Source organism: Cucurbita maxima, unplaced genomic scaffold (assembly GCF_002738345.1).
Source record: "Cucurbita maxima cultivar Rimu unplaced genomic scaffold, Cmax_1.0 Cma_Scf00024, whole genome shotgun sequence".
NCBI classification, from domain to species: domain Eukaryota; kingdom Viridiplantae; phylum Streptophyta; class Magnoliopsida; order Cucurbitales; family Cucurbitaceae; genus Cucurbita; species Cucurbita maxima.
The window spans coordinates 961,402-985,562 of NW_019272040.1; the positions used below are offsets into that span (position 1 = coordinate 961,402).

Consider the following 24,161-nt stretch of genomic DNA (forward strand, 5'->3'; position numbering starts at 1 on the left):
GTTACGAAAGATACCCCCTGTTGAAACTTTTAGCTCGAGTGGAAATGGCTCGTCTTTTAGTTTTTTGGGGAGAACTTACAATCTGTAATCAATTGACACGTGAAAATATAACATACTTTAGATATTGTCGGTTTTTACCTTATCATCCATAGAAATGAGAGAAATCTAATTCATTCCAAAACCTTATTTAAAGCTTGATTGTTATGATCGTCGTGCAAGACCCGGGATACGCGGGTATTATTGAAAATTATTGAAACTTTTAAAAGTGTGTGTTTTTATTAATTTAGTTTTACAATAAAACCATAGGTTAGGTGTTTTTTTTCATATAGTTTAGCATTAATTAAATAAGATAATGAATTCTCCGGTAAAATTTCACTCATTTTGCTGTTCGTCACCTACACGTCAATTAAGAAATTCCGATAATAACAACTCTGCTCCACTGCTCCACTGTGCTTTCGCGCTCGAATGATGCTCAAAAAATGAAACTAGAACGATCTTCTTCCAATTGGTCGTATCGAAATCCTGTTCGTATGGTGTCCGTTTGATGAAATTATGATCAGAGTAACAGTACTCCGTAAAAAATTCGACTCTGTGAACTCGAGTTATCCGGCATTGTAAAGTAGAAAGAAGCCCTAGAATTCAAGGAAGTCTGATATGGATGCCAAGGATATCTTGGGCTTGCCCAAAAATACGCTTCATATACCCCAAGAGAAGAAATCTAGGGCTCAGAAAGATGCCCAGAGGAAGCGAGATGGAATTTCCCGCGAGGTAATGTCTTCTCTGTGCCTGTGTGTTTGTATGGTTGTTGTTGTTGCTTGGTTTTGTTGCTTACAGTAGTAATGGTGGGGTTTTTGAATTTTAGGTTTATGCGCTTACTGGTGGTCTGGCTCCTATTATGCCGGCAATCGATACATCTGAGCTGAAGAAACGACCTCCATCAGATGAAAAGGTTATTTCGTTTAGTGCAATACGTGTTATCATCGGTTAGTATGTTGTTGTAGGCTTGAAAATGGTGAATTGAATATTGAAATTGAGGACTCTGTTTGTTATAGTCCTCTGTACTGATGTGAGAAATGTGGAAGCGCATTTTATTTGAAGGCTTCAGTGTGTTACCGAATTAATGTGGATTTTCAATTGCTCTGTTGCCTTTTCACTTGTTGCTTGGCTCATAATTGACTCATAAGTGCGTTAAAAATATATATTTATCTTGTATTGAATTTAGATGTGATCTGGTCTTGGAGTTGTTCAGGTTACGTTCGGCACGAAAGAGAGGCTGTTGCTTCATGCTAGAGGAGTTCTATGGCAGGCCTGTTTCATAGGTTGTTTGCCTCGAAAGTAGTAGAATTTTTAGAGGTGTTGAGCGATCTTTCGTTGAGGTGTGGGATAGTGTTAGATTTAACATCTTGTTTGGGCTTCTACTACTCAAGATTTTTATAATTATCAGCTTTGTTCGATTATTTTGGAGTTAAGTTTTTTCTTTGAGTGGACTACCCTTGTAGTTTTGTTTGCCCTTGCATATTCATTCATGAACTTGGTTTCTGTATATAAAAAAATGAATTCAGACTGTTCTTATAGTGTTCTTGTGAGTTTTCTCCAGATTACGTGGCAGTGGCTTCCTTTTGCAAATTCTGGTAGAAAAGACAACTTGCAGCTTTACCATTGGGTAGGATTTGGCACTGCTATGAATCGTGTCTATTTAAATTGATTTTTGTTATCGTTCAGTCATATTCCTATTTTTCATTTGTAGGTTAGAGTTGTAAATGGCATTCCACCAACAGGTGACTATTCCTTTGCAAAGTACAACAAGGTAAGAGCAAGTCCTCCTTTTTATTTATTGATTTGATATTTTGTATTCTTTAAATTTTGAAATTTAAAATTTCTTTCATTTTTTATGAAAACGAAAAGTTTGATATGCCCATTAACATCCATTGCCTTCTGCGTGATTCCAACATGCCAATTATTTGCTTGTTCATATGTTGGTCACTTTACAAGATATATATGGTTGAAGCCCTCCTCTATGGGTTGTGAGCAAGAAATTAAATTCTGAAGTTTCAATTTTATGGAAAAATATCGATGTTGATGGACATTGTTGAAAACATCTTGGAAATGAAAAAAAAAATGTTACATTAGTATTCCACACTTGTGTTATAAATCTTTATTATCAGTATTTATGTTTATATTAGTGATGTTTTTGTTGACACTTTTGATATTTTATTGGCATTTTTGGTAGACTGAAAATATTGTTAGCCCTATGTTACGTGGGAAGCTTCACAATTATGGAAATATTGGTGAATATAATTTTCCAAGTCTCAGGAAAAGATCCTCCATTTCCTCTTTTCTTTCTAACTCGTTATCCCTTATAATCGTGCATTGACCCTCTTGATTTTTTACTCCAATAACCCAATACTTTGGTTCTTACCCTTGTGATAGGAACGTTATTAGGGTAGAACTAGAAATATTATTAGGCTATTAAGAGTATATTAGTACTTAGCTAGGGAAGTTGTAAGGGTGATTTGTTATGCATAGAGGGAGTTGGAAAGGAAGGAGGTATGCATTGGTTTAGTTGGTTTAGGCTTGAGTATTCACCATTATCAGTATATTTCTTTGGTTTCTATCATCTTGGCAGGTGCGTACACTCCAGGAAGTAAAATGACTAACAGTGCTATTCATCTACTTGTTTTTCCAACATCTTATTGTCTGTCCATCCCGGAGTTTGAACATTGATCTCTCTCAAAATAAACCTTACATTTGTGAACAGATGATCTTTGGGTCTGAATGTTATTAGAATGGTGAAGTTTCTTATAGGAACCCTGGCCATAAGCTTCGCATTCTTAAATATTAATTTTTTAAACTATATTTTCGATTCCTTTGACTTTGCTTGCAATTAGAATGTATCCTAGAACTCGCTGATAATTTTATTTTTTCAACAATTATAACCATTTATTGAATAATTAAGTGCACATATCTAAAATTTTGTTATTATTAATCAAATATATTTTCTGCTTTGAATGTTGTGCAGTCTGTTGAAATTGTCAAATACACGGATGAGGATTACGAAAAGTATTTGAATGAACCTGTGGGTATATCCGTCCCTCATTTCTAACAAAGCGCATAGAGAACTCTCTCTCACCCACTCGCACAAAGTTTCATGATATGTAGCATTTTTATATAATGTTAAGGCATTTGCCTCGAGGCCCCTTTTTGAAAAAGATTGGCCTTCGAGGATCTTTAGGCTTACAGCAAAGGATTTTAAGTTGAAGCAATATCATGGCTTGAGTGTTTATATCCTATATGACAACTTATCCTTCTCTTCATATCATGCTGTTATATTTTCCATCTTTATTGTATGCTTGTGTCAAAGCTTGAAGGATAAAGTGTTTCCTACTAGGAATTATTGTGTGTACGTACTGATTTTAACGTTGGCATATTTTACAGATCTTACTTCTAAAATCAATAGTCTTTTTCTCTATGTTTTGAAGATATAGTAAGAAGGAAGATAAAAAAGGAGAAGTATCTGGTCAAATTTAATGAAAATGGTTATGAATTATTTTTTTTAAAAAAATAATATTTTAATATTTTTTAGAGGGAGCTATTCTGCAATGCTCTAGCATGGAAATGAAACATTGAATGTAAATGAGGGAATCATTATATTTTCAATGGTATGAGTATAGAATGGAAGTTTTTTTTTTTTTTTTTTTTTCCAATTAGCTACATTTCAAGGTTCTTCATGGCAGTCCTTATCTAAATCTTCTCTAATTATTCTCCTTTGTCATTAATACTTGAATTTCAAAATGCCTATACCTATTACCTTGGTTGCATCCAGACTTCGTTACCAATTTATAAAATTGGAGCATATCTATTATTCATTTTTGTCAGTCCACCTTTCCCGTGAATGGTTTGCGTCATTATTGAACAAGGTCTTACTGGTCAGTGTCCAAATGAGTAAGCATCAATTTGATGTCATTTGGAAGTCAACATCACATTTGGATGGACAAATGTTCGGATGGACCTCACTGTCACTCTCATGTTCTCGACTCTAGAAATCTGCTTTATCTTGATTTCTTTAGCATAGTTCTTTATTCTGTAGTCTTTTCCTTTTTTATTCTTTTATTTTTTTTTATGTGTTTGAGATATATACTTCTTAATGTTTTCAGTCATGGACAAAGGAGGAGACGGATCAATTATTTGACTTGTGTGAACGGTTTGATCTTCGCTTCGTTGTGATAGCTGACAGGTTTCCATCAACAAGGACAGTGGAGGAACTAAAGGAGCGATATTATCGTGGTACATGTAACTTTTTCTAGTCTATTGTGGCAAGCACTTTTTGTTTACTCTTAGGTTGCCAATTTGTGTTGTAAATTTTCTTTGAATCATTTACAAATGCACTTGTGATTATTGAAAACTTATGGTATAAGATTATATGTTTATAGCATCAAGAGCAATTTTGGCAGCTAGAGAACCAATGCCTCGGGAAAGTTCAGGGAATCCTCTAGCCAAGGTAGGTAATTTTGAATTGGATATATTTTGCAATTTTACCATTTTAAGTTGGAGTTCTTGCATATTAATTTCCTTTAAAAGATCCATGAAGCTTCCTATAGTTGAGGTTGCTTATCAAATTAACGACCTGTATGGTTTTCTTATTTATTCTTTATATGTAGGATCCTTACAATGTCTCACAAGAGACTGAGCGCAAACGGGCATTGTCCATGGTTCTCTCCCAAACAAAACAGCAAGAACGAAAAGATGCAGAGGTCTTGATTCTTTAATGTTTTAATAAATAGAAATACCCAATAATGAATTAGTGTTTATACATATGGATAAGTATAAGGCCTTATATTATTTTTTAAAAACTATTGATCGTTTCAGGTTCTAGCTGAAGCAAAAAAGATAACTGAATCTCGCAGAGATGAAAGAGTGAGTTCAAGTCGTATTTGCTAATTTTTTTAGGCATGGCGCTTTGCACATGAATGCACAAAGCAGATTACAAGTTCACTTCGAGATTAGGATTACAGGATGTCATGCTTGAAAGAAATTGCATTATTAACCCCTAGGTTTTTAATTATTGTGCCATAAAAATGTTAGTAGTATAAATGTCATGGTGTGCGGATAACCAAGCCATTGAGGTATACCTTCATCTCATAGGGTGCGAAACTTCAAAGCTAAAACTACTCATCTTCTTTACTATCAAGTTTATTCCGATTAAAGTATGTCTGTGCATTATCTTTTGGAACATGGCCTATAGCCAAGTTTAGGAATACCATCCCCTTCTGTCTGGACTTAGAAAGCATAACCAAATTTTATTTTGATGGTATGTATTTCTCAGTTCTCTCTCTCTCTCTCTCTCCCCCCGGGTGTCATTCCCTTCTCATATTAATAACTTATCCTATTTTATATATCTAGAGTTGGTTTATGATCTTGGTTTTATTCATTTTAGGTGCCTGAAAAATCTGAGCTGCCTGTCACTTTAAATGCTGTCCCTGGAGCTACTGAAAGGGCTGTCGTTCCTGGAGATTCTGTACCATCTGTATCCAATGTGCAGCCCCCTACTCCAGCAGCTGCACCTTCAACTTTAGTGGCGGATAATGCTTCTACTCTTGCTTCTCTTCGCATGGTATATGGCCTGAAGGAATTATATTTAGCTTCTGGCTGTAAATTTTGAGAATCCTTTTATAGCTTCACTCTTTATTTTATTTTTTTTCAATTTTGATATTTTCGTGCTGGATTGTGCTCTTGAAGCTCAATTGATCTATACCAAAATATAAAATTTGAGAATGTGCTCTGATAATTCCTACATGTCAGCTTCCTGTATACTTGAGAACGTATGCACTTGAGCAAATGGTACAAGCTGCAAGTTCATCTGCTGGGCTTCGAACTATCAAGCGAGTTGAACAAACATTACAAGATCTTTCGGTTAGTTAACTCTCCAGTTTTTGTTTAATGCAAATATTTGTTATCTCTTAAAGTGGTGGTTGGTGGAAGATTTAACTATGGTACAACAACATAGTAGCTTGTGAGAAGAAAGAAAAAAACAAAGCAAATAGAAAGTTTCTCTGTTTTGAATTTTTATTCTTTGCTATCAAGAACACCCAAGTAAATACTGGTGGTGGTGGAATATGCTTTTTTTTCTTTGTTTTTCAAAGCAAAAACTCATTCCACTTGGAAGCATGTAGTGCATAACTACAGAACAATATTTCATGGATTGAATCAAGCAAATTGTGTTTTTTGTTAATCTGTTAGACTTTCTTCAGTAGTCATTTCCTCCCCAGTGCTCTTCATGCTCTAGAGTTACATAGTTGTATAGTTCTCTCACAAAGGATTTTATTATTTTTATTGTTATTTATAATTAGGTTAATCTAAAGCCGAGGGTTCCAACAAAATCAGTGTGTGCAGAACATCTTGAATTGAGGAAAGAAATATTGACTCTACTGAATCTTCAAAAGCAGGTATGGTTATATTTTATTCATATGCATGTCCCAGCAGTAACAAATTGATGTAAATCAAACTTGCATTAATTTTCCGCTCATAACAGTGGGTTTAGTTTTTCTTCTCATTTGGAGAGAATTCTCATCAAAGGAATTCTTTATTGATGGAACTGACTTAAGTCAAATGCTATATGCCTTTAACATACTTTAAGTCCAATTTTTGTTGTCATTTCCTGTTTCTTTCAAACAGTTGCAAAATAAGGAGGCAGAAGGTTCATCTTTCCGTGAGGGTCCCTACAACGAGGCACCTGGCACACCCAAGGTCAGTAAATGCCCTCGCTTTCATGAGTGCTGCAGTTCTGTCATATCTTTGAATGTAGATCTTCCTCTGCTAACAGCATTCTTGTCATGCTCTGGTGCAGGATCGTAGTTTTATTCCTGATTCTATGAGTTCTGGAGGTAAGTGGATTCTGAAATAGAACTTCGATGTTTGGCCTTACTGCATGCATCTCTTTGGTGCTACATTTAGTTCAAGTTATTTGAAGCTATCTAGTTTCAATTAGCGTTTTAAAAGTGTAAAAATCATTATTTGCAACTTGCTTCTCACTTGCCAAGAGGTGAGATGCACAAGCAAAGCATCAGCTGGCTGAAGCATGACACCTTAAAGTTGTGAAGGTCTTAAACAACAACGTCATTTTTTTTTTTTTTTTTATGAAGATAAGTAATTATTTCTCTGATATATAGAATGTACAAAAGGAAAGATGAAAGAGTGCCTACAACTTTAGAGGAAGATTTTGGTTCTTTGAAGAAGTTCTATTTATACCCTATCAAACTTTGGCTACATGCCACCAATGGGAAACAATCTTGGAGATCGCTTTCCTTATTCCTCCTCTTGTTGTAGTTCGTCCAAATCCTTCTTTAACTATTCTTCGTTCTCTATTTTAGCCCATTGAAGTGTATTCTCCTGTAGCTCCTTTGGTCGGGCTTCTCTTTCCATTATTTTGTACAGATAATTCTTCGGTGAAATTAGTTTCTATCCCCTTTTAAAAAAAATTAGGAATGTAAGAAAATTGAGGTGTACGTTTGTGTTCAGGTTTTTTCTCAGTTAAAGGACTGGAAGTGAAGTTTATGTTATCCCCCTTAAAAGGAATTCGATTATTTTTGTTGCGAAAGTTCATTTACATGTATGTTTTTCTTCTGATAGGGGAAAGGTCTGGCAAACGGGATCAGAAACGTAAGGTGTGTTTTGTCAACTACTATCTTGTTACTTCTTGAGTTTTCATCGCTCTGTATTTTGTTTTATGTGTCAAATTCTTTTTCTTATTTAGGTTAAATTATAATATAATAAAAATATTGTGAAATTTATGTTTTGTTTAAAAAATCCCCCTAATCTTTCAAAATTTCTAATATCATCCTTGATCTTTCATTACGTTTCAATACTATTTTTTGAGTAGAAATCTATTAGAATGTTGGACAAAGAAAAAAAAACATGGAATAACATGATTGTGACAATGACACTTGTTTAGATCGGTCCGAAAGAACGACATTTTGATATGTCGATTTTTTATCCAACATGCTGACGATTTTTCTATTTAAGGAAAGTTTTGAAACACTTGTAAAAGTTGAAGGGTAATATTACAACTTTTGAAATATTAGGGGTATAATTTAAACAAAGTGCAAAAGTTAAAAGGGTATTTTTGTTTTATAATTCAGCCTTCTTATTTATTATTTATCAATTATGGTCATTAGGCAACTGGGAGATTATCTGAAGCTCCATCACCCCCAGCTCAAACTAAAAGGCCAAGAAAACAGAAAGGATCTGATCTGTGATTCTCCAGGCGTGTAAGAAATTTATGGTTGTACCTCTAGTATTGTATGCGCCTAAAAACTGTTTTCTTCATTTATTTTTCTGGTCTCCCCCACCCTTTTTGAATAGAAAGAAAAATGGAAAGAACACAAGTCCATGAAGTGGAACCTTCTTTTGTCCTCCATTTGATTTCTGTTTCTATTGAATCATTGATGGTAGGTTTAACATACTATGATGGCTGCATATGGTTTCATCATCTTAAGATATCGATTACAATTATATAAATGCATCTGAAAGGCTCGAGCTCGAGCAGGTCACTTTTGCTGGAAGGCACATCTTCATCACAAAGCCAAAGCTCTGCTTTTGTAGGTCTATTAGCTAGACTTGTCTTTCTTCTGCTGGCACAGTTAGCAGGATAGCTCCTCTAGTATGATGGTGCATTTTCTGTATATCTACCCAGAAATGAGGAAAAATTACTTTCTTGTATATTACTTTCATTTTTATGATGGTGTATTTTTGTGTTTTTTACAATTACTTCCTTCACATAAGCACATTGAGATCTCTACATTCCTATTCTGAAAAGATGAGCACCAACAACATTTCATAAATGCAGCAGCTATACATAATTCCCTTGCTTCAATAACTTGGGAAAAGGAGAGTTTGTATTGTATTATCTGGGGTTCTTTCTTGAATAGCTGCTTTATTCCTGTGCCGATTAGATTCAAGGCCCTCATACTTCATGAGGCAGTCAGCCACTGATGATCAATATTACTTTCCACGCTCCTGCTGTAGTTCTTTATGGCGAGCCTCCACATGCCAAGGTGACCATTTATTGCCTGTGTTTATGCAACATTCAGCATTAGTACTAAATGCCTTACTCATTGCAGGTCAGTCTGTTTTTGTTTAGACATCAGCAATCAGCATAAGAATGAAGGCATTAGTGAAAACTCGATCTAACTCGTTTTGTATTTGTTCATTTACAGAAAACTCACCTTGAATGTCGTCTCATTTGGTTCATCATATGCTTGGCATATTTCCTTCACGAAATCTCCGAACTTTTCCTTCCATACCCGTTCAATTCCCATCCTTCATGGTGCTTTTTGAACTGGGGTTAGCTATCGCATGCGCCTGAAGAAGAAAAGGTTTATCGTTGTTTTCACTTTCAAGAATGAACAATGTACACATGTATTTAACCCGTTCCCTGATTCCATTTTCTAAAATCTTTTTTCAAGAATGATTCAAGGTGAGAATAAGTGTCGTATTAATCACATTACGAGTCTAGAAAGAGTGTAGTTGTGACACAAACTAGATTAATTTCTATACCATAAGTTCAATTTATCTCAAGTTAGTATATTGTATGTTAACTAGTGTACCGCTAGATATCACATTGCCCACGTCCCTTGTGATTTTTCCCAATAAGAGGGGAACCATGTGAGGGTATTGCTTGAAACAACCCGTGCACTTACATGGAGTTCTTCCACCCACAAATCGTATCAATTGCTAACTAGGTAGGATTGTTCAAGATGTCTTAGGCGAGATGGGTTCAAATCACGTAGGCTTGGAGCATTAAATCACGAGCTTGGTTCCCAAGCGAAGAATGTGAATTTCTAAGCTCTTTCATACATGTTGCAACATTTTGGATCATATTAGATCAACCAGATGTCAAGTATCTTTAGATCATCACATAATATCTTAGACGTTCAAAATTGATCTTCATTTTTAATGAAAAAGTTGTAGTGATTTAGCTTGAGCTATTACAAGTTGATTAAATTGGTTAGTAAAAATAAAATAAATAAAAAAGAAAAGAAAAGGAGCATGCCATTTCCATTGCTTCCCAAAAGGCCGTTGTAGTATCCATTTGCCATTCCAAAAACGGTCACAATGGGTTTTAGCTTTTAACACAGATCCAATCCAAAATCCACAAGGTTTTTTGTTTTAGTGCCGCCACCGCAGAATGGGGGAATTCGATTCCCCTTCGACCCACCTCCACCGTCATCCTCGCCCACCCTTCACCGTTGGCTCTGAAATTGAGATCTCCATTAACGAAGAAGGCTTTAAGGGCGCATTGTTCAGAGCCACCATTCTCAAGCTCTCCACTACTTTTTTTCCTTCGACGAAGAAGAAGGCCTTTGTTGAGTACAAGACCCTTGTCACTGAAGACGGGTCTAAGCCTTTGAAGGAGCATGTTGATGCCCACAATTTGAGGCCTATTCCGCCTGATATCGCCGGTAGGGATTTCGAGGAAGGCGACATTGTTGATGCAGCTGATAAAGATGGATGGTGGACTGGTGTGGTCTATAAGGTTTCTGAAGATGGTGGATACTCTGTTTTCTTCAAGAATCCAATGCATGTCATGGATTTTCAAAGGAAACAGTTGAGATTGCATCAGGATTGGGTTGATGGCAAGTGGCTTGTCCCCAAAAAGATGGTAAACTTATCTGGGTTTGCTTTTGATGCTCGAGCGAATTAATTGTTAGAATCATAAGTGCGTTAGGCGTTTTTTTTTTTTCTGTGTTTTTTAGGCATTTAACGCTGTTCATTTTGTGGATTATAAGTTGAAATGAGTGATTGTTCATTTACTAGCTCGATGTATTTTGCTTGGTCAGCTGCTAGGTTCTGCTAGACTTGTTAGAAAACTGGTTGACGAAGACTATAAGTGCGGTCCACCTTCGTAGTTGGATCTGTTTTTCTTTTCTTTTTTGTGTTGGTTTGATTAAAGATTCCTGACGAACGTACTCTAATTTAAAATGGTATCAAACGATTCTGGGTCTTCTTTTTGGCCACTAAGAGTATCTAGTGATTTTGTTGCCACCAATGGTAAGTTTGAAGGTGTAGTTTAAACTCCAACAATACGTTCTTTTTTGTTGAAGAAAGTTCCATCAATTTGCAATCAAGGAAGGTTCCTTGGTTGAAGTTTAGTGTGAAGTTTAAGCTTTGATATAGGCATGGTTGGTGTAAGAGATTTTGGAAGTCTTTGGAAGGTATCTTTAGGAATAGCCTTTTCGCTTCGTTGTTGGAATGTGGGTATGGATGGGAATCAAGTCATGGTAGGGTTGGGGACGGAGAATATATTCATGCAAATCATTTGTGATTGATCTACCAAACTGAGGGTAACATCTCAAGTATCTATGAGAATATTTTTCTTTGAGAGTTCGGAGGCAAACTGCTGTAGGGTTTGTAGCTAGCCTGGTTAGTATCATTTCTGATAATTTATTTGGTCTAGTTATAACTGCTGACGTGTGTGTGAAATGAAGGCTCATTAAGAATAAAAAGTTATGTGTATTGACATATTAGAGCTGGACGGCCTAAAATTTGTACGGTTTACAAGTTACATCCATTCCAAAGCTTCTTAATGGTAAAGCATGCACCATGAAGTATGTAATTTCTGATGTTATGTTATAGCTGGTTTTTTAAAACTTTTAGGAGAACAGAAAATGTTTTTACCACTTGTATTTCTCCAAAATGCAGAATCGACATCAATCACTCTGACAAAATCCCACTTTTTGTAATGAACAATTAGCTTCCCGTCATGTAACTAGGCTTCATCTTTGATTAATTATCCTTCTTTATAATTATGTGGTTCCCTTCTAATTTTCCTCATTGTTTGGAGTTCATTCACCGTGAAATATTTCATTTGAACTTTTTATGGGAGTTGTTATGGTGAAAGGTAATACCTGATATCTCTAGCTGTGCAACAGTTCTGCATAATTGTGTAGTCCATGTTACCTAATTTTTTCCATTGCTTTACTTGGATTATCATTGAGAACTTTGATATCACATTGAAAGTCATGTCTTCATTAAATACATTTACTTGAGGTTGAAACAATTATTTCCTGTTTAGGATGCATCAATCTTGAAAGATCAGTTGGCTTCCATTTTGGAGGATGCTAATATACCTGAGAAAGCCCAGACTGAAAGTTCAAAAAATGCTGAAACTAACCATGAAAAGGGAAACTCAAGGAATGATTTAGTGGAACAGCCAAGTATTTGTGAAGAAAAGTCTGCCTCATTTGCCTTGACCTCAAGCAAGAGAAAAAGTCGGAGTTCTGAGGCAAGAGTTTCAAATTCTGTAAAGAAGTGGGGAAAAGGAAATGTTCCTGGGGCACCAACAGCAGATGGGTTGAATGAGACAGAAAGCAAAACATCGAGGGGAAAATCATTCATTAAAAAAAATGCCACATCGAACAGAGGTCGTAAAAGAAGAACCTACCATAATTTTCATTGTGACGATAACAGCGACTCACCTGGTAAATTTAAGAGTTCGAAAGGAGACATGAAAGCGGTAATTTGTCTCTGTGCTTCGAATCCTTCATTACGTATTTAATAAATCTAATTTATAGCAGTCCGAACCTCATCTGGGAAATTTTCATATTTTAATTAAAGGAAATCTATCTTGATTGTTGTCATTTACTTTTGCTTTTATGTATCAAAGTGAACTTTCCAAGAGCTGAACTGAGGTCACTGACTTGAATGTCCCAAAATTTCCTTGGGCAGTATATATGTGTAGTTCCTCCTCATTTCCTCGGTTTTTTCTACTTGCCATTGCCTATGCCATTAAATCAGTTAAAACTTTTGTAGGGCATTCTTCTCTTCATTATTCATGTTACTATGATTTTAAACTATTGAACATGATACTTCTCATTTCATGTGCAGAGAACTGAAAAAGATGTTGATGGAAATGATGAGTTGAAAGAGCAAGGGGCAAGATTCATAAATGGTAACCGAGGAAACACATTTGAACAAAGCCGGTGGATTCAAGTTACAGGTACACAGGCTGTCCTTTTTTGCTTGAATAACTCTTTTATTCTGCATTTGGCTTGGCAGATGAGGAAGGGAAAGAAGATTGTGATGTCTTAGAGGTCACTCATAAAGAAGTAAGTACAAGCAACGAATCTGAAGGGAATAAACATTTAGCATCTGAAGAGAAACAGATGACACCGGCTGAAACTTCTATTCACCTTTCTGATGAGGTTAGAGGTGGAGAGAAAAATTCAAATAATCAGACAGAAGAAAAGGGCTTGGTAAGAAAACTAAACACAATTAACTTGATATAAATTAAATGGATTTTGATAATGAGCATCTGTTATCATGACTAAACCTTGTTACTAATTAACTACTGTATTCGATTTTATAAAAGCAATATAGATATGGATGATTCTGTTCGTTTACTTGTCTGAATCACTCTAAAAGTTATGAACAAGGTAAGAAAGAGATGCAATGAAGAAGAGGATAGGAAGAAAATGTGGAGGCATGATTTCTAATTGGTTTCAAGGTTGCTAGTTGAACAGCTTCCACAAAAACTTTTGCAACTCTCCCTTCCTTTTTGAAGTCTATCAAATAAGAATCCTCTGTGGGTTTCCTTGGATAATATAGGAAGACACCAACTCGTCTTTTCTCCTATAGATTCTTTTAGTTTGATACAATATTTCTCTCAAGGGAAGAAAAAAATATCCGTATGACCTCTGTTTCCCTGATGATAAGACGAAATTCTTATGGATATCAATTCTACAGAGTTAAGGCTTACTCAAAAGCTTGATATACTGCCAATTATTTGTTATCGAAGGAATATCTTATCCATCTGAGCTATAGCCTACACTGATCATTCCAATTTTCGCTGAAGAGGAGACAAGATTCTCATTGATCCTGTTTCTATAACTGGTACTTTCACTTCCTAACCACGAAGTACCCTCCCCCTTAAAAGGCTGTGGAAGATGAAAACGACAAAAACTGAAACCACAAGATGGCTAATGAAGAGATTCCTCTAAGGATGTATATTGCTTCAAACTGGAAAAGTTGAAGAAGCTATAAACAATGATTGTACAGGTGGAGCATGAAAGAAATGAATGATACTCGAACCTCTAAACTCTAAAGTTTACTAAGTTATCCTTCATATTTCATTTCTTTCACCAGTTTGTGAGATTGGGCGTATGTTTCGATTTATGTCTTCGATGAGCTTAGAGTTTGACAGGATTGATGATGTGTATCGTCTCTCAGGACCCTGACCAGCAACAAGCTAGTAAAAACAGTAACAAAAGAAAGAGGGGACGGCCTAAAAAATTGATGATAGTTCCAATAACTGCAGAAGGTATCCTGTTATTACCTGTGATTGAGTTTTATTATTATTTCTTATTTATTAACTTTATATTACAAGTAACTATGATTAACGTAGTGCTGTTTTTGTGTTACAGATAAGGAGCAAAATGGAATTGGATGGAAGCCCGACGAAGCAACGATAAGAAGTTGTGTAACTGGTGAGGCTCCTGATCTTTAATCTCAGATGTGTATCTGCCACCTTTCTGTCATAACCATTTCATTAGTCAAAAGACCAAAAAGGTGTTTAGTAGATTTTCATAATCATTTAATGTCTTTTGTAGATTTTCAATTGAATAGAAAGAACTTGAATAAGCTCTCAGCATACAAGACGAATGAAAACGGACCTAAAAGTGCATCAAGCAACATTGATGACGACGATCGACCCCTTCTAATGTGGCTTGGGGGAATGCAAGGTTCAGCAAGCAACAATTCATTGAGTATGTATACAAAACTTAAGCTAGCACATAGGAATTTAGTACTGTTTGTGGTGATTTTGATTGTATTTGTTTCCATTTTAGAGTTAGGACAAACACCTGGTTCTACTGGCAGGCGAAGGACAAAAAGGAGGGAACAAGTAGACATTCCGAATGAGGTTGTAAAGTCGGACCATGCACTGGACAAGAATCAAGGTTGGCCTTTCGTAAAGAACTCGCCTGTCTGGAGTGCCATTGATTCTTTAGAAGTCTTCAAACTAATTCCACAAACGCCTCATTTCTGCCCTTTAAGTACATACAAGGAGGAATGTCGAGAAGGATTGGCTATCGGTTGCATGGTAACTTTTGCAAGTTTGGTTGAAAAGATATCCAAACTACAGTTCGATAATCCGAGACACGTTTTTGAAAGCTTGTTAGCCAGTCTATTCGAATTGGAGCAACATGGGTTCAATATTTCAATGCTCTGCAATCGTGTAAACGAGCTGCTATTTATCAAAGATACTCAAATGCGATATCTAGAGGAAACAAAAGAAGCAGAGATGAAAATATTGGAGCATACCGAAAACAAAACTAAGCTTACAGAAGAGAGCAAGGCTATTGAACAGAAGATTGCAGAGCTGCAGAAGAGACGGACATCAATCCAATTGGAACTGGAGACTAAAGATGCCGAGATGGAGGCACTACAATCACGTGTGGAGACCATCAGAGGAAGTGCAGAGGATACTAAGAAACATTTTGTAAGGCAGACTGCCCTCCCGTTGTAACCGGTTCGATGATATTGGTTACAAATATGATCCTACACCTCGGGTGGTCTCATGTTCTTGATTGATTTGTGAATGGTAGTCGTAGACTTTAGAAGTTAACGATAACTCATAACTGCAGTGTTTGACAGGGATGCCTGCCTAACATTCTCCATTTGTGTTGCTTAGGTCACTTTTAAGTTAGTCTGCAGAAAAGCGTCAATGCAGTGTAGATAAGAAAATTGGGATTTACACTGATTCAATTATAACAGTTGTACACTTATGAAATATTTGTTCTACAGTGTTGAAACGTGGGCTATGATCATTTCTAATTTTTTAGATCAGCAATGAAATAACATTGCGTTGGAGAATCAAAACCTAGCAAGTATATCATTTCAAGAATATATTAACCCTAAGGACACTGACCTATTAGAGTATATAGAAATACAACCAATTTCTTCCCAGGTGATTGTGTCCATTAGCTGATGATTATCCGCCATGGACGAACAATTAGGGTTCTTGGATGCCCACCACTCATCACCCAGAAAAAAAAAAAAAGAATACTAAGTTGGAATCTCCTAGGATGGTACAAGCTGAAAAAGTAAAAACTCATTTTCTATTTCTGCTTTCTTCACGATCCTTCTCCCACTTCTTGTAAAGCCTTTCAAGAACACGCTTGGCCTCACATTGAGGGAAGTTCGCCAGATCATAATAATGTGCTGCTACGTCCAATAGCCTGTTGGGACAAGAAATTTGCAAGTTATCCTATCAAGGCCTCTGTAAATAATGACAAGTTCTCAAGAAAGAATGGATCAATGTTTGCTATCAGTATCATTTGTGCCAAAGTATGCATAAGACCGCAAATGTATTTTAATGAACTTGCTTCTGGATCCAGTATTTAACATTATAGCAAGAGGAACTAACCATTCACCACGGATGTCTGTCACTGTACGGATGAAATTCCTACTTGTTAAGACGTATTCGTTATAAATGACCCACTCTGGTTTATGGTCCAAGCAATTTGATGGATGTAAGTGTACCACCTGCAGAACACAGATTTGTCAATTCCAGACACGAGCATGCACATGCAGGATTTACCGTGTGCAAGTATTATACCAAGAACGAGCATATACCTGAAAAGCAAACCAAAGTATAAAAGAAAAGGAACGACATCTCCATACCTGGTTGTCCTTCACTGTCAAGTAGTGTCCAGTCCGCTCCAAATGAGCCACTTGCATGAAATACCCAGAAAGCATAGCCTTTCTTATGTTAACGTAGTAGTCACGGCTGTTGAAATCTGTGCTGCATAATTTGAGGTTATACCTAGCCATGATGCGGACTAGTTGCTCTCTGACATTATCTGCAGCCTTTATTGCCCTGTGATTGACAAAGTTCTCATAGCACCATGATTGATCCTCATCTGCAACACACAAATTACTTTAGGAAATCATCAAAATTTGAGGTACTTAATTAAAGTGAGAACCATGGGCACTTACTGTTTTGCTTGTAAGCATGGTACACGTTCAAGAGCGTTAGATGATCTCCATCAATGTGGCCAAACCTAGCTTTTGCTTCGTCAGCAGCCTTCTGAGCCTCCCTAGGCCGGACAAAGCAATTGGGTACTAAGAAAGAAATTGGTAATCACACAGAGGAGGCCCAGGGAAGGTCAGCAGATGCATAGATGCAAGAGACGAGACCATTTGCTTCATGAGATAATACTGAGAAACTGCAACTAACTACATCAGCACTCACTGAGAAATCTTATGGTGCATGCCATCTGAGGGCATGGAACCAGAGAAGATGCTGATGACAACCTAATTCGACAGAATTGTGCTCTAACAACATGCACATGAAATCACGTACATGCCTACTAGTTAGAAGACATGGCAGGTATACCGCACACATGCCACACCAATATGCACCAAAGTTTGATGAATCCTGCCCATTGTTTTAACACCCATGGGCATCTGGCGTACACACTAGAACTCTACAGAATTGGGAAACAAAAAAAAAAACAAAAAAGGACAAGAGAAGGCAGAAGTACCTGAAAGCATGGCAGAAATTGATAATATCTCGTTTGAACATTTGAATTCTGGACTAACAACTAGCATCTTTGACATCTGAGGATCTAATGGAAATTCACTCATAATTTCCCCAAGCTTTGTTAGATTCCCATCATCATCCAATGCACCTAAATAATTCAGAACTTCTAAAGCTCGCATCAGTGTCTCGGGAGCAGGTGGATCCATAAAATCAAAATGCACGAGGTCATCAATCCCCAACTTCTTCAAGGTAAGAACAGTATTGGCAAGGTTTGATCTCAAAATTTCAGGATATGTCTGTGGCTGCAAATCATTTTGGAAACTCTTTTCCGTGTAAAGTCTAAAACATTTTCCAGGCTGAGTTCTTCCAGCACGACCTGATCTCTGATGTGCACTAGCCTTTGATATAGGAGATACCAATAATGATTCAACACGTACTCGAGGGTTATAAACTTTCTGTTTCGAAAAGCCAGGGTCAATAACATAAACGATGCCATCTATGGTCAATGAAGTCTCTGCAATGTTCGTGGAGACCACAATCTTCCTTCCAGGAGGTCCATCCTCTTTTACGGGAGGTGGAGCAGCTTCAAATATCTTCTGCTGCATAGCTGGAGGAAGGGTTGAATATAGAGGCACCACTTTCACAGGCCCTACCTGGTCTCCGTGGTTTGCAACTTCTTTATTTATCTTGCGACATGCATCTTCAATTTCCTCCTCACCAGTGAGGAAAACAAGTATATCACCTGGAGGTTCACACAAATGAATCTGTACAACTGTCCGAATAGCAGCTTCAAGATAATCCCTTTCAGGTTCCTGTGTGTAAAATATCTCCACTGGATGAAGCCTACCAGGAACTTTCATAAGTGGAGCACCATTAAAATAACCCTGGAACTTTTCAGCCTCAAGTGTAGCACTCATGACGACCAGCTTTAGGTCAGGCCTATTTCTCAAAACTTCTTTCAAAAGCCCAAAAAGAACATCTGTTGCTAATGTTCTTTCATGTGCCTCATCAAGAATAATTACCTTATACCTTTCTAAAAGAGGATCTGTCATTGCTTCTCTCAAAAGCATACCATCAGTTAGATACCTGCACCCGGTAGAAAGTGCAACAGATTAACAATCACGTAGAGAATAAAATTTCAAATCATTTGAGTGAAAAATCTAGGCAATAACAATGATGAGCAGGTACTAGGAAGAATGAGCTTACTTCAAAACTGTTCTGGCGCTACTACAGTCTTCAAAACGGATACTGTAACCCACCTCTTCTCCAATAGTTACATCCATCTCTTCAGCAACACGTCGAGAAACTGACATTGCTGCCACCCTACGAGGCTGAGTGCATGCAATCATCATCTTCTTACGTTTATCTGGACTATCCAGGTCAACGGCTTCCAAAACAAATTGAGGAATCTGCAACAGGCATAATCATCACAATAACTAAAATAATTTTTTATGCGAAATTCGGATTCCTCCGATATTGTGCTCCCTTGTAACTACGTGCATCCAAGAGAAAAGGCAAGTTACAAGTAATACTAAAGTAATTTACCCTCTTACGACAACCAATAATCTATAACAACAAATATTAGAAGGCTATCCCCAACTAACCTGAGTTGTTTTACCACTACCAGTCTCACCAACCAAAATCAAAGTCTGACTGCCCTTCAAAGCCTGGAAAAACTCCTCTTTCTGATGCCAAACAGGAAGAGTCTGCCTCTTCTCCAAAATCTCATAGTACCTCTGCGAGAACTGCCTCCCAGTCCACCTGTTGATCAGACTATTGCCCGCATTGCCACATCCATTGTTGAACGGCGCTCCAAAGCCGTTCAATTTTTTACTTGCGGAGACCGAGGAATCATCCACCACATCAAATAAGCTGACCTTCCTCTTCCTCTCCGCACCCATCAAAAACCTTGGCAGCACAGAACTATTGAAATAGCCTAAGAAAAAGGAGTTGCACTCTACCTCAAGAACAAGACAGAACTAGGTCGCAGCTTGATTCCTTCGAAGAGCAATTTGAGGTGCCTGGTTTTGGCACTGCAAAATTCTGAACCCTAATTCGAGGGAAAAAGAGGTAGCAGAAATTGGATTCCTTATTAGTTATATTATATAATACAAATAAATAAAAATTAAGAAGAAAATTCAACTTTCAAGAATTTCACAATCAGTCCTCCAACTTCTGGTTAATTAGCATTAAACTTTAACTTCGCCGAAAGAGCTTTGGGCCTCTTAAATTGCTTAAGACCTGGCCCAGTTTATATGGGCTCTAACACGGCCCAACAAAGGGAAAAGGAGGCCCGATTGGGTATTTACCTTCACAGAGAAATTTGGGCCTCTTAAATTGCATAGGACTTGGCCCAGTTTATATGGGCTTTAATATGGCCCAATAGTGGCAAAAGGAGGCCCGATTGAGTACTTTACCTTCACCGACAGAACTTTGGGCCGCTTAAATTACTAGGACCTGGTCCAGTTTTATGGGCTTTAATACGGCCCAACAAAGGGAAAAGGAGGCCCGATTGGGTACTTTACCTTCGCCGACAGACCTTTGGGCCGCTTAAATTACTTAGGACCTGGTCCAGTTTTTATGGGCTTTAATCCGGCCCAATAAAGGAAAAGGAGGCCCGATTGGGTACTTACCTTCGCCGTCAGAACTTTGGGCCGCTTAAATTGCTTAAGACCTGGCCCAGTTTACATGAGCTTTAATACGGCCCAATAAAGGAAAAGGAGGCCCGATTGGGTACTTTACCTTCGCCGACAGAACTTTTGGCCGGTTAAATTACTTAGGACCTGGCCCATTTTATGGGCTTTAATACGGCCCAATAAAGGGAAAAGGAGGCCCGATTGAGTACTTTACCTTCGCCAGCAGAACTTTGGGCCGCTTAAATTGCTTAGGACCTGCCCAGTTTATATGGGCTTTTATACGGCCCAATAAAGAGAAAAGGAGGCTCAATTGAGTCCCTTTCTCTATTAACGTCTTGCAAGTACGTGAAAGGGGCTAAAGAGGATGAACTTTTATAACATTGATAGGCTGTTTGCTTGCCTTTTGCTAACTTACTTTCTCAACGTGTCCACGATCACGGCGAGGGATGAGGTTGATCGATAATTGCGATTCATTGAATTAATATAAGTTATATTTCAATATCTATCTCATTTCGAGTAGTTTAAAGATACAAACAGAAGTTTTATGCCTTTTACTTAGTGTAAGTTCACCTTAGTCTAAAAGTTCTTTATTTATAATCAAATAAATTACAAGGATATGAGAAGAGTAATAAATAAAAAAAACAATAAATTGAAATATATAATAGGATCAAATATGATATATATGGTAAACTATAATTTAGTACTAAATATCCTTAACAAAGTTGAATAGCTAAATTAGAACCCTGGACCGAAAGAATTCCATCAAATTATTGATAATAAGTATAAAATAAATTAACATTATTTATAAAATTTCAAATCTCAAACCTCAAGGATACAAAAAGAAAATAATGAAATAAAATAAAGAAATATATATAAATACATAAAATAATTAAGTAATGTTTCCCTTAATGTACAATCCCTTCATTGCCAGCCAGAATCAAGTACTTTTCTCTTCTTGTAAGTTTTGTGCACTCAAATTCCAAAGCCTTACCAATCTCCCTTTGCACAAAATTGGCGACATCAAACCTTGTGGCTTTTTTATCACCGTCCGATGCAAACAATCCATCAGCCATGTCCAGCTTCTTTATAGTGTAAGATGGTGAAGGGTTCATCAAGAAGAATATAGGGTCAAAGCACTTGAACCCACTTGCTGTTGTGCCATAAAACATAGAAACATGTGTGTCATTTGCTACCGGGACTATTTCTGCACCGACCTCCGAGAACAAAGGGCTAAATCTAAGAAGATACGGTTCCCTACAAGTGGTTCCTTCAGGACAAACAATCAAGTTCCCATCGGATAACGATTTCGCCATCAGGGTTGCATCCTGACTACGATTTCGAGTTAGTCTAACCGTTCGAATAGGTGAGAAGAATTCTGAAATCGGACTTAAACTATAGGTGACAGCTAAAGGATTGTTGATTTTTAATGCAGCTGAGATATAGAGAGGGTCCAAGAGTGTTCTATGGTTGCAAACGTAGAGAAGACCTTGGCTATTACGATCGTGATTGTCGTCGAACTTGGTTTTCTTGGTGGGGATTGAAACAGTGAGGCGCATTCCACTAAAGGCATTGATGGGGATGCGTAGATTATCAGGCAAAAGGACAGAAACAAAGATTCTAACGAGAACAAGAATCAGGGCAAAAGGGAGCCACATGAAAAGGGCAAGAGTGTTCAATGGAGTCGGGTTTAGAGCAAGCCTTCCATCATGGAACACCAATGGCTTCGGAAATTTGTCCCTAGGGAGTCTCTTCCATCTCTTCCTCTCGACTTCACTTACCACATAGATTTCCTGTTCACAACAACCATTTGTCAGTTTTTAAAAATTAAATTTATTTATGAATATTAATTTTTATTATTAATGATTTCACGTCTAAATTACACGAGTAAACGTTAATTAATGGTTCATATAACTTTAAGACAAAACCTTGTGAACAGAAATACTTTTTGGACATTGATATAACTTTAAGATGTAAACGCATACCTAAATTATTTATTATATGATAAGAACGATATGATATATACTCCATCCTTTCACCAATAAACTACCTTATACATTTAATATTAATACATAAAATGATGAAAAATAATTGGAACATATAAACAAAAAAATCATTCCAAAATATTTGTTTTATTCAATATAACTATTTAAATAGATATAATAATTCAAGCGATTTTTTTTTAATTAAAAAATAAAAAATTTAAATCTTTTCACGTCATAACCCAAATCATAGCTAGCAAATATTGTCTTCTTTGCGCTTTCCATTTCGGGTTTCCCTCAAGGCTTTAAAACGCGAAGGTTTCTACACCCTCCTCAAGGCTTTAAAATGGGTATGCTAGTGGATGGTTTCTACCCCTTATAAATGATGGTTTGTTCTCCTCCCAACCAATGGGGGACATCACACCCTTATAATAAGAAATGTGTCATTCTCCTATCGATGTGAGATCTCACAATTCATCTTAGGAGTTCAACGAACATAATCAAAAGTTCAAAAGAAGTTTTGCTAAAACGGGTTTCGCTCGACTAATTAAAAAATTAAAAATTTGAATCCGATCATCCCAATATCGTTCGATTAGGGTTTGAAAAGTACTTACATTGCAAATGGAGGAGAGAAGCTGAAAATGATAGCTCTTTTGAGACCCACAAATCCCAATCAAATTGCCCTTCTTTTGAGACCCATAGCTCTCTTGTTGTTCATCAATCAAATGAGATAATGAACAAAGCTTCACTTTTTCATCCATCAAACCCACAAAATAACCACAAAAAACCTTCAAATCTCTTCCAACAACCATTTCAATCTCCAAATAATCTCTCAAAAAGCTCTCAATCATGACTTGTGGGAAAACATTAGTGAACCCAATTCTTGTCCCTCCCCTTTTCAATGCCTCAAAGGCCTCCAATCCGACGTCGTTTAGGAAGAATTTAGGCAAAACAGAAGACCCAATTCTAAAGCTCTCTTTTTTAACCCCAAAAAATGATATCATAACCATAATCTTCAACCCCATTTCCTGGCCGACAAGTCGGACCAATGGGTACGACATCAAAAGAGCTGTTGCTCGGAGTAACCCACCAGCTTCAAAAGCCACCAACATGAAATAAGAGAAGAAAAATGGCGATGTGGGTTTTAGTAGAGCCTCCTCCACGTTAAAGATTAGAACTTTGTCGTCGCCGGCGACGGGGAGTTTCGCGGGAGATTGGTGGTTTTGGTACTTCCGGTGAACGGCGGAAGTGGAAAGTCGGAGCTTTTTGGAGAAAATTTTGTGGAAAAAGAGGGAGAGAGCTTCGAGGAAGAAGAAGGAATTGGATAATGCCATGGTTTTCTGAATGAAAATGGACTGAGAATGGTGTATTTATAGGGCTCTTTACTTGTAATTGCCCTTGGTCGAGGCTTTATTTACGTTTCTGCCATTGTTGTTGCTGGTTCTTAACAAGAGCCAGCCTTTTACTTGGTCTGTTTTTTCTATGACCAATTAATGTCACACGTAGTTTGACTATTTTTAGTCAAATTCTTCGCTAAGAGTAAAAAATCGCCAATGGAAAAATCATACTAATTAAAAGAAAACCATTCACACTATGATATGGCTGTCGGGCAAGTAGGTCGATCATTTAGTGGTTCAAGACATCTCTCTCGAGGTAACTGTACAAAAGGAAATTGATCATGGACTATCGCTAAGTTTGACATTGATTCTTCTCGGGTCAATGCTCAAATGGAAAATGGGGTCAAACTGTAAACTCGTTGAGCAATAGACATGCTTGACTTGATATGAAAGGGGACAAAAAAAACTCTCGTGTTTTGACTCGAATGGATCAAATCATAACCTACGTCTTCTACTAGTGTACGGCTATGGAGAGACTAAACTCTATTTCAAAGATTGGACTATGTTCCGCTGCAATTAATAATATTAACCTTGTAACGGTCCAACCCCAGATGGTAGATATTGTCCACTTCGACTCGTTACGTATTGCTGTCAGTCTCACTATTTTAGC

The 24,161-nt window shown here is 37.1% G+C and overlaps 4 protein-coding genes across 13 annotated transcripts; 2 read left to right on the forward strand and 2 right to left on the reverse strand.

The window, feature by feature from the left end:
- The first annotated feature begins 395 nt into the window (after positions 1 to 395).
- Positions 396 to 9,463, forward strand: LOC111497814 (SWR1-complex protein 4-like). Of its 7 annotated transcripts, none has more exons than XR_002720672.1 (18): positions 396 to 768; positions 863 to 949; positions 1,598 to 1,663; positions 1,748 to 1,807; positions 3,020 to 3,076; positions 4,155 to 4,284; positions 4,431 to 4,498; positions 4,659 to 4,751; positions 4,867 to 4,914; positions 5,435 to 5,611; positions 5,800 to 5,910; positions 6,348 to 6,443; positions 6,673 to 6,744; positions 6,845 to 6,881; positions 7,627 to 7,661; positions 8,172 to 8,264; positions 8,843 to 9,050; positions 9,213 to 9,463. XR_002720672.1 is itself a non-coding variant. In XM_023148772.1 (17 exons), the coding sequence occupies exons 1-16, from the start codon at positions 655 to 657 to the stop codon at positions 8,250 to 8,252; spliced, it is 1,332 nt and encodes a 443-aa protein (XP_023004540.1). In that variant the 5' UTR covers positions 396 to 654; the 3' UTR covers positions 8,253 to 8,264; positions 8,449 to 8,804. The 7 variants fall into 7 exon arrangements, 3 of the variants coding, with proteins under 3 accessions (XP_023004540.1, XP_023004541.1, XP_023004539.1); XR_002720671.1 differs by having other exon boundaries at positions 8,843 to 9,116; positions 9,213 to 9,301; XR_002720673.1 differs by having other exon boundaries at positions 8,949 to 9,116; positions 9,213 to 9,301.
- Positions 9,464 to 10,091: 628 nt separating this feature from the next.
- LOC111497770 (DUF724 domain-containing protein 3-like) lies at positions 10,092 to 15,801 on the forward strand. Its single transcript, XM_023148708.1, has 8 exons — positions 10,092 to 10,657; positions 12,071 to 12,511; positions 12,883 to 12,946; positions 13,054 to 13,250; positions 14,224 to 14,314; positions 14,418 to 14,480; positions 14,604 to 14,759; positions 14,841 to 15,801. Exons 1-8 carry the CDS (start codon positions 10,184 to 10,186, stop codon positions 15,518 to 15,520), a joined length of 2,166 nt encoding a protein of 721 aa, XP_023004476.1. The 5' UTR covers positions 10,092 to 10,183; the 3' UTR covers positions 15,521 to 15,801.
- LOC111497767 (probable pre-mRNA-splicing factor ATP-dependent RNA helicase DEAH2) lies at positions 15,801 to 19,624 on the reverse strand. 4 transcript variants are annotated; one of them, XM_023148701.1, is made up of 7 exons: positions 19,144 to 19,624; positions 18,746 to 18,948; positions 17,541 to 18,625; positions 16,993 to 17,118; positions 16,678 to 16,916; positions 16,421 to 16,539; positions 15,801 to 16,232 (listed from the first exon to the last, which is right to left on the reverse strand). In XM_023148701.1, exons 1-7 carry the CDS (start codon positions 19,438 to 19,440, stop codon positions 16,106 to 16,108), a joined length of 2,196 nt encoding a protein of 731 aa, XP_023004469.1. In that variant the 5' UTR covers positions 19,441 to 19,624; the 3' UTR covers positions 15,801 to 16,105. The 4 variants fall into 4 exon arrangements, with proteins under 4 accessions (XP_023004469.1, XP_023004470.1, XP_023004472.1 ...); XM_023148702.1 differs by lacking the exon at positions 15,801 to 16,232 and adding an exon at positions 16,268 to 16,361 and having other exon boundaries at positions 16,403 to 16,539; XM_023148704.1 differs by lacking the exons at positions 15,801 to 16,232; positions 16,421 to 16,539; positions 16,678 to 16,916 and having other exon boundaries at positions 17,006 to 17,093.
- A 1,437-nt stretch (positions 19,625 to 21,061) lies between these two features.
- On the reverse strand, positions 21,062 to 23,488 carry LOC111498052 (probable glycerol-3-phosphate acyltransferase 3). Its single transcript, XM_023149105.1, has 2 exons — positions 22,769 to 23,488; positions 21,062 to 21,965 (listed from the first exon to the last, which is right to left on the reverse strand). Exons 1-2 carry the CDS (start codon positions 23,486 to 23,488, stop codon positions 21,081 to 21,083), a joined length of 1,605 nt encoding a protein of 534 aa, XP_023004873.1. The 3' UTR covers positions 21,062 to 21,080.
- Positions 23,489 to 24,161: the final 673 nt, after the last annotated feature.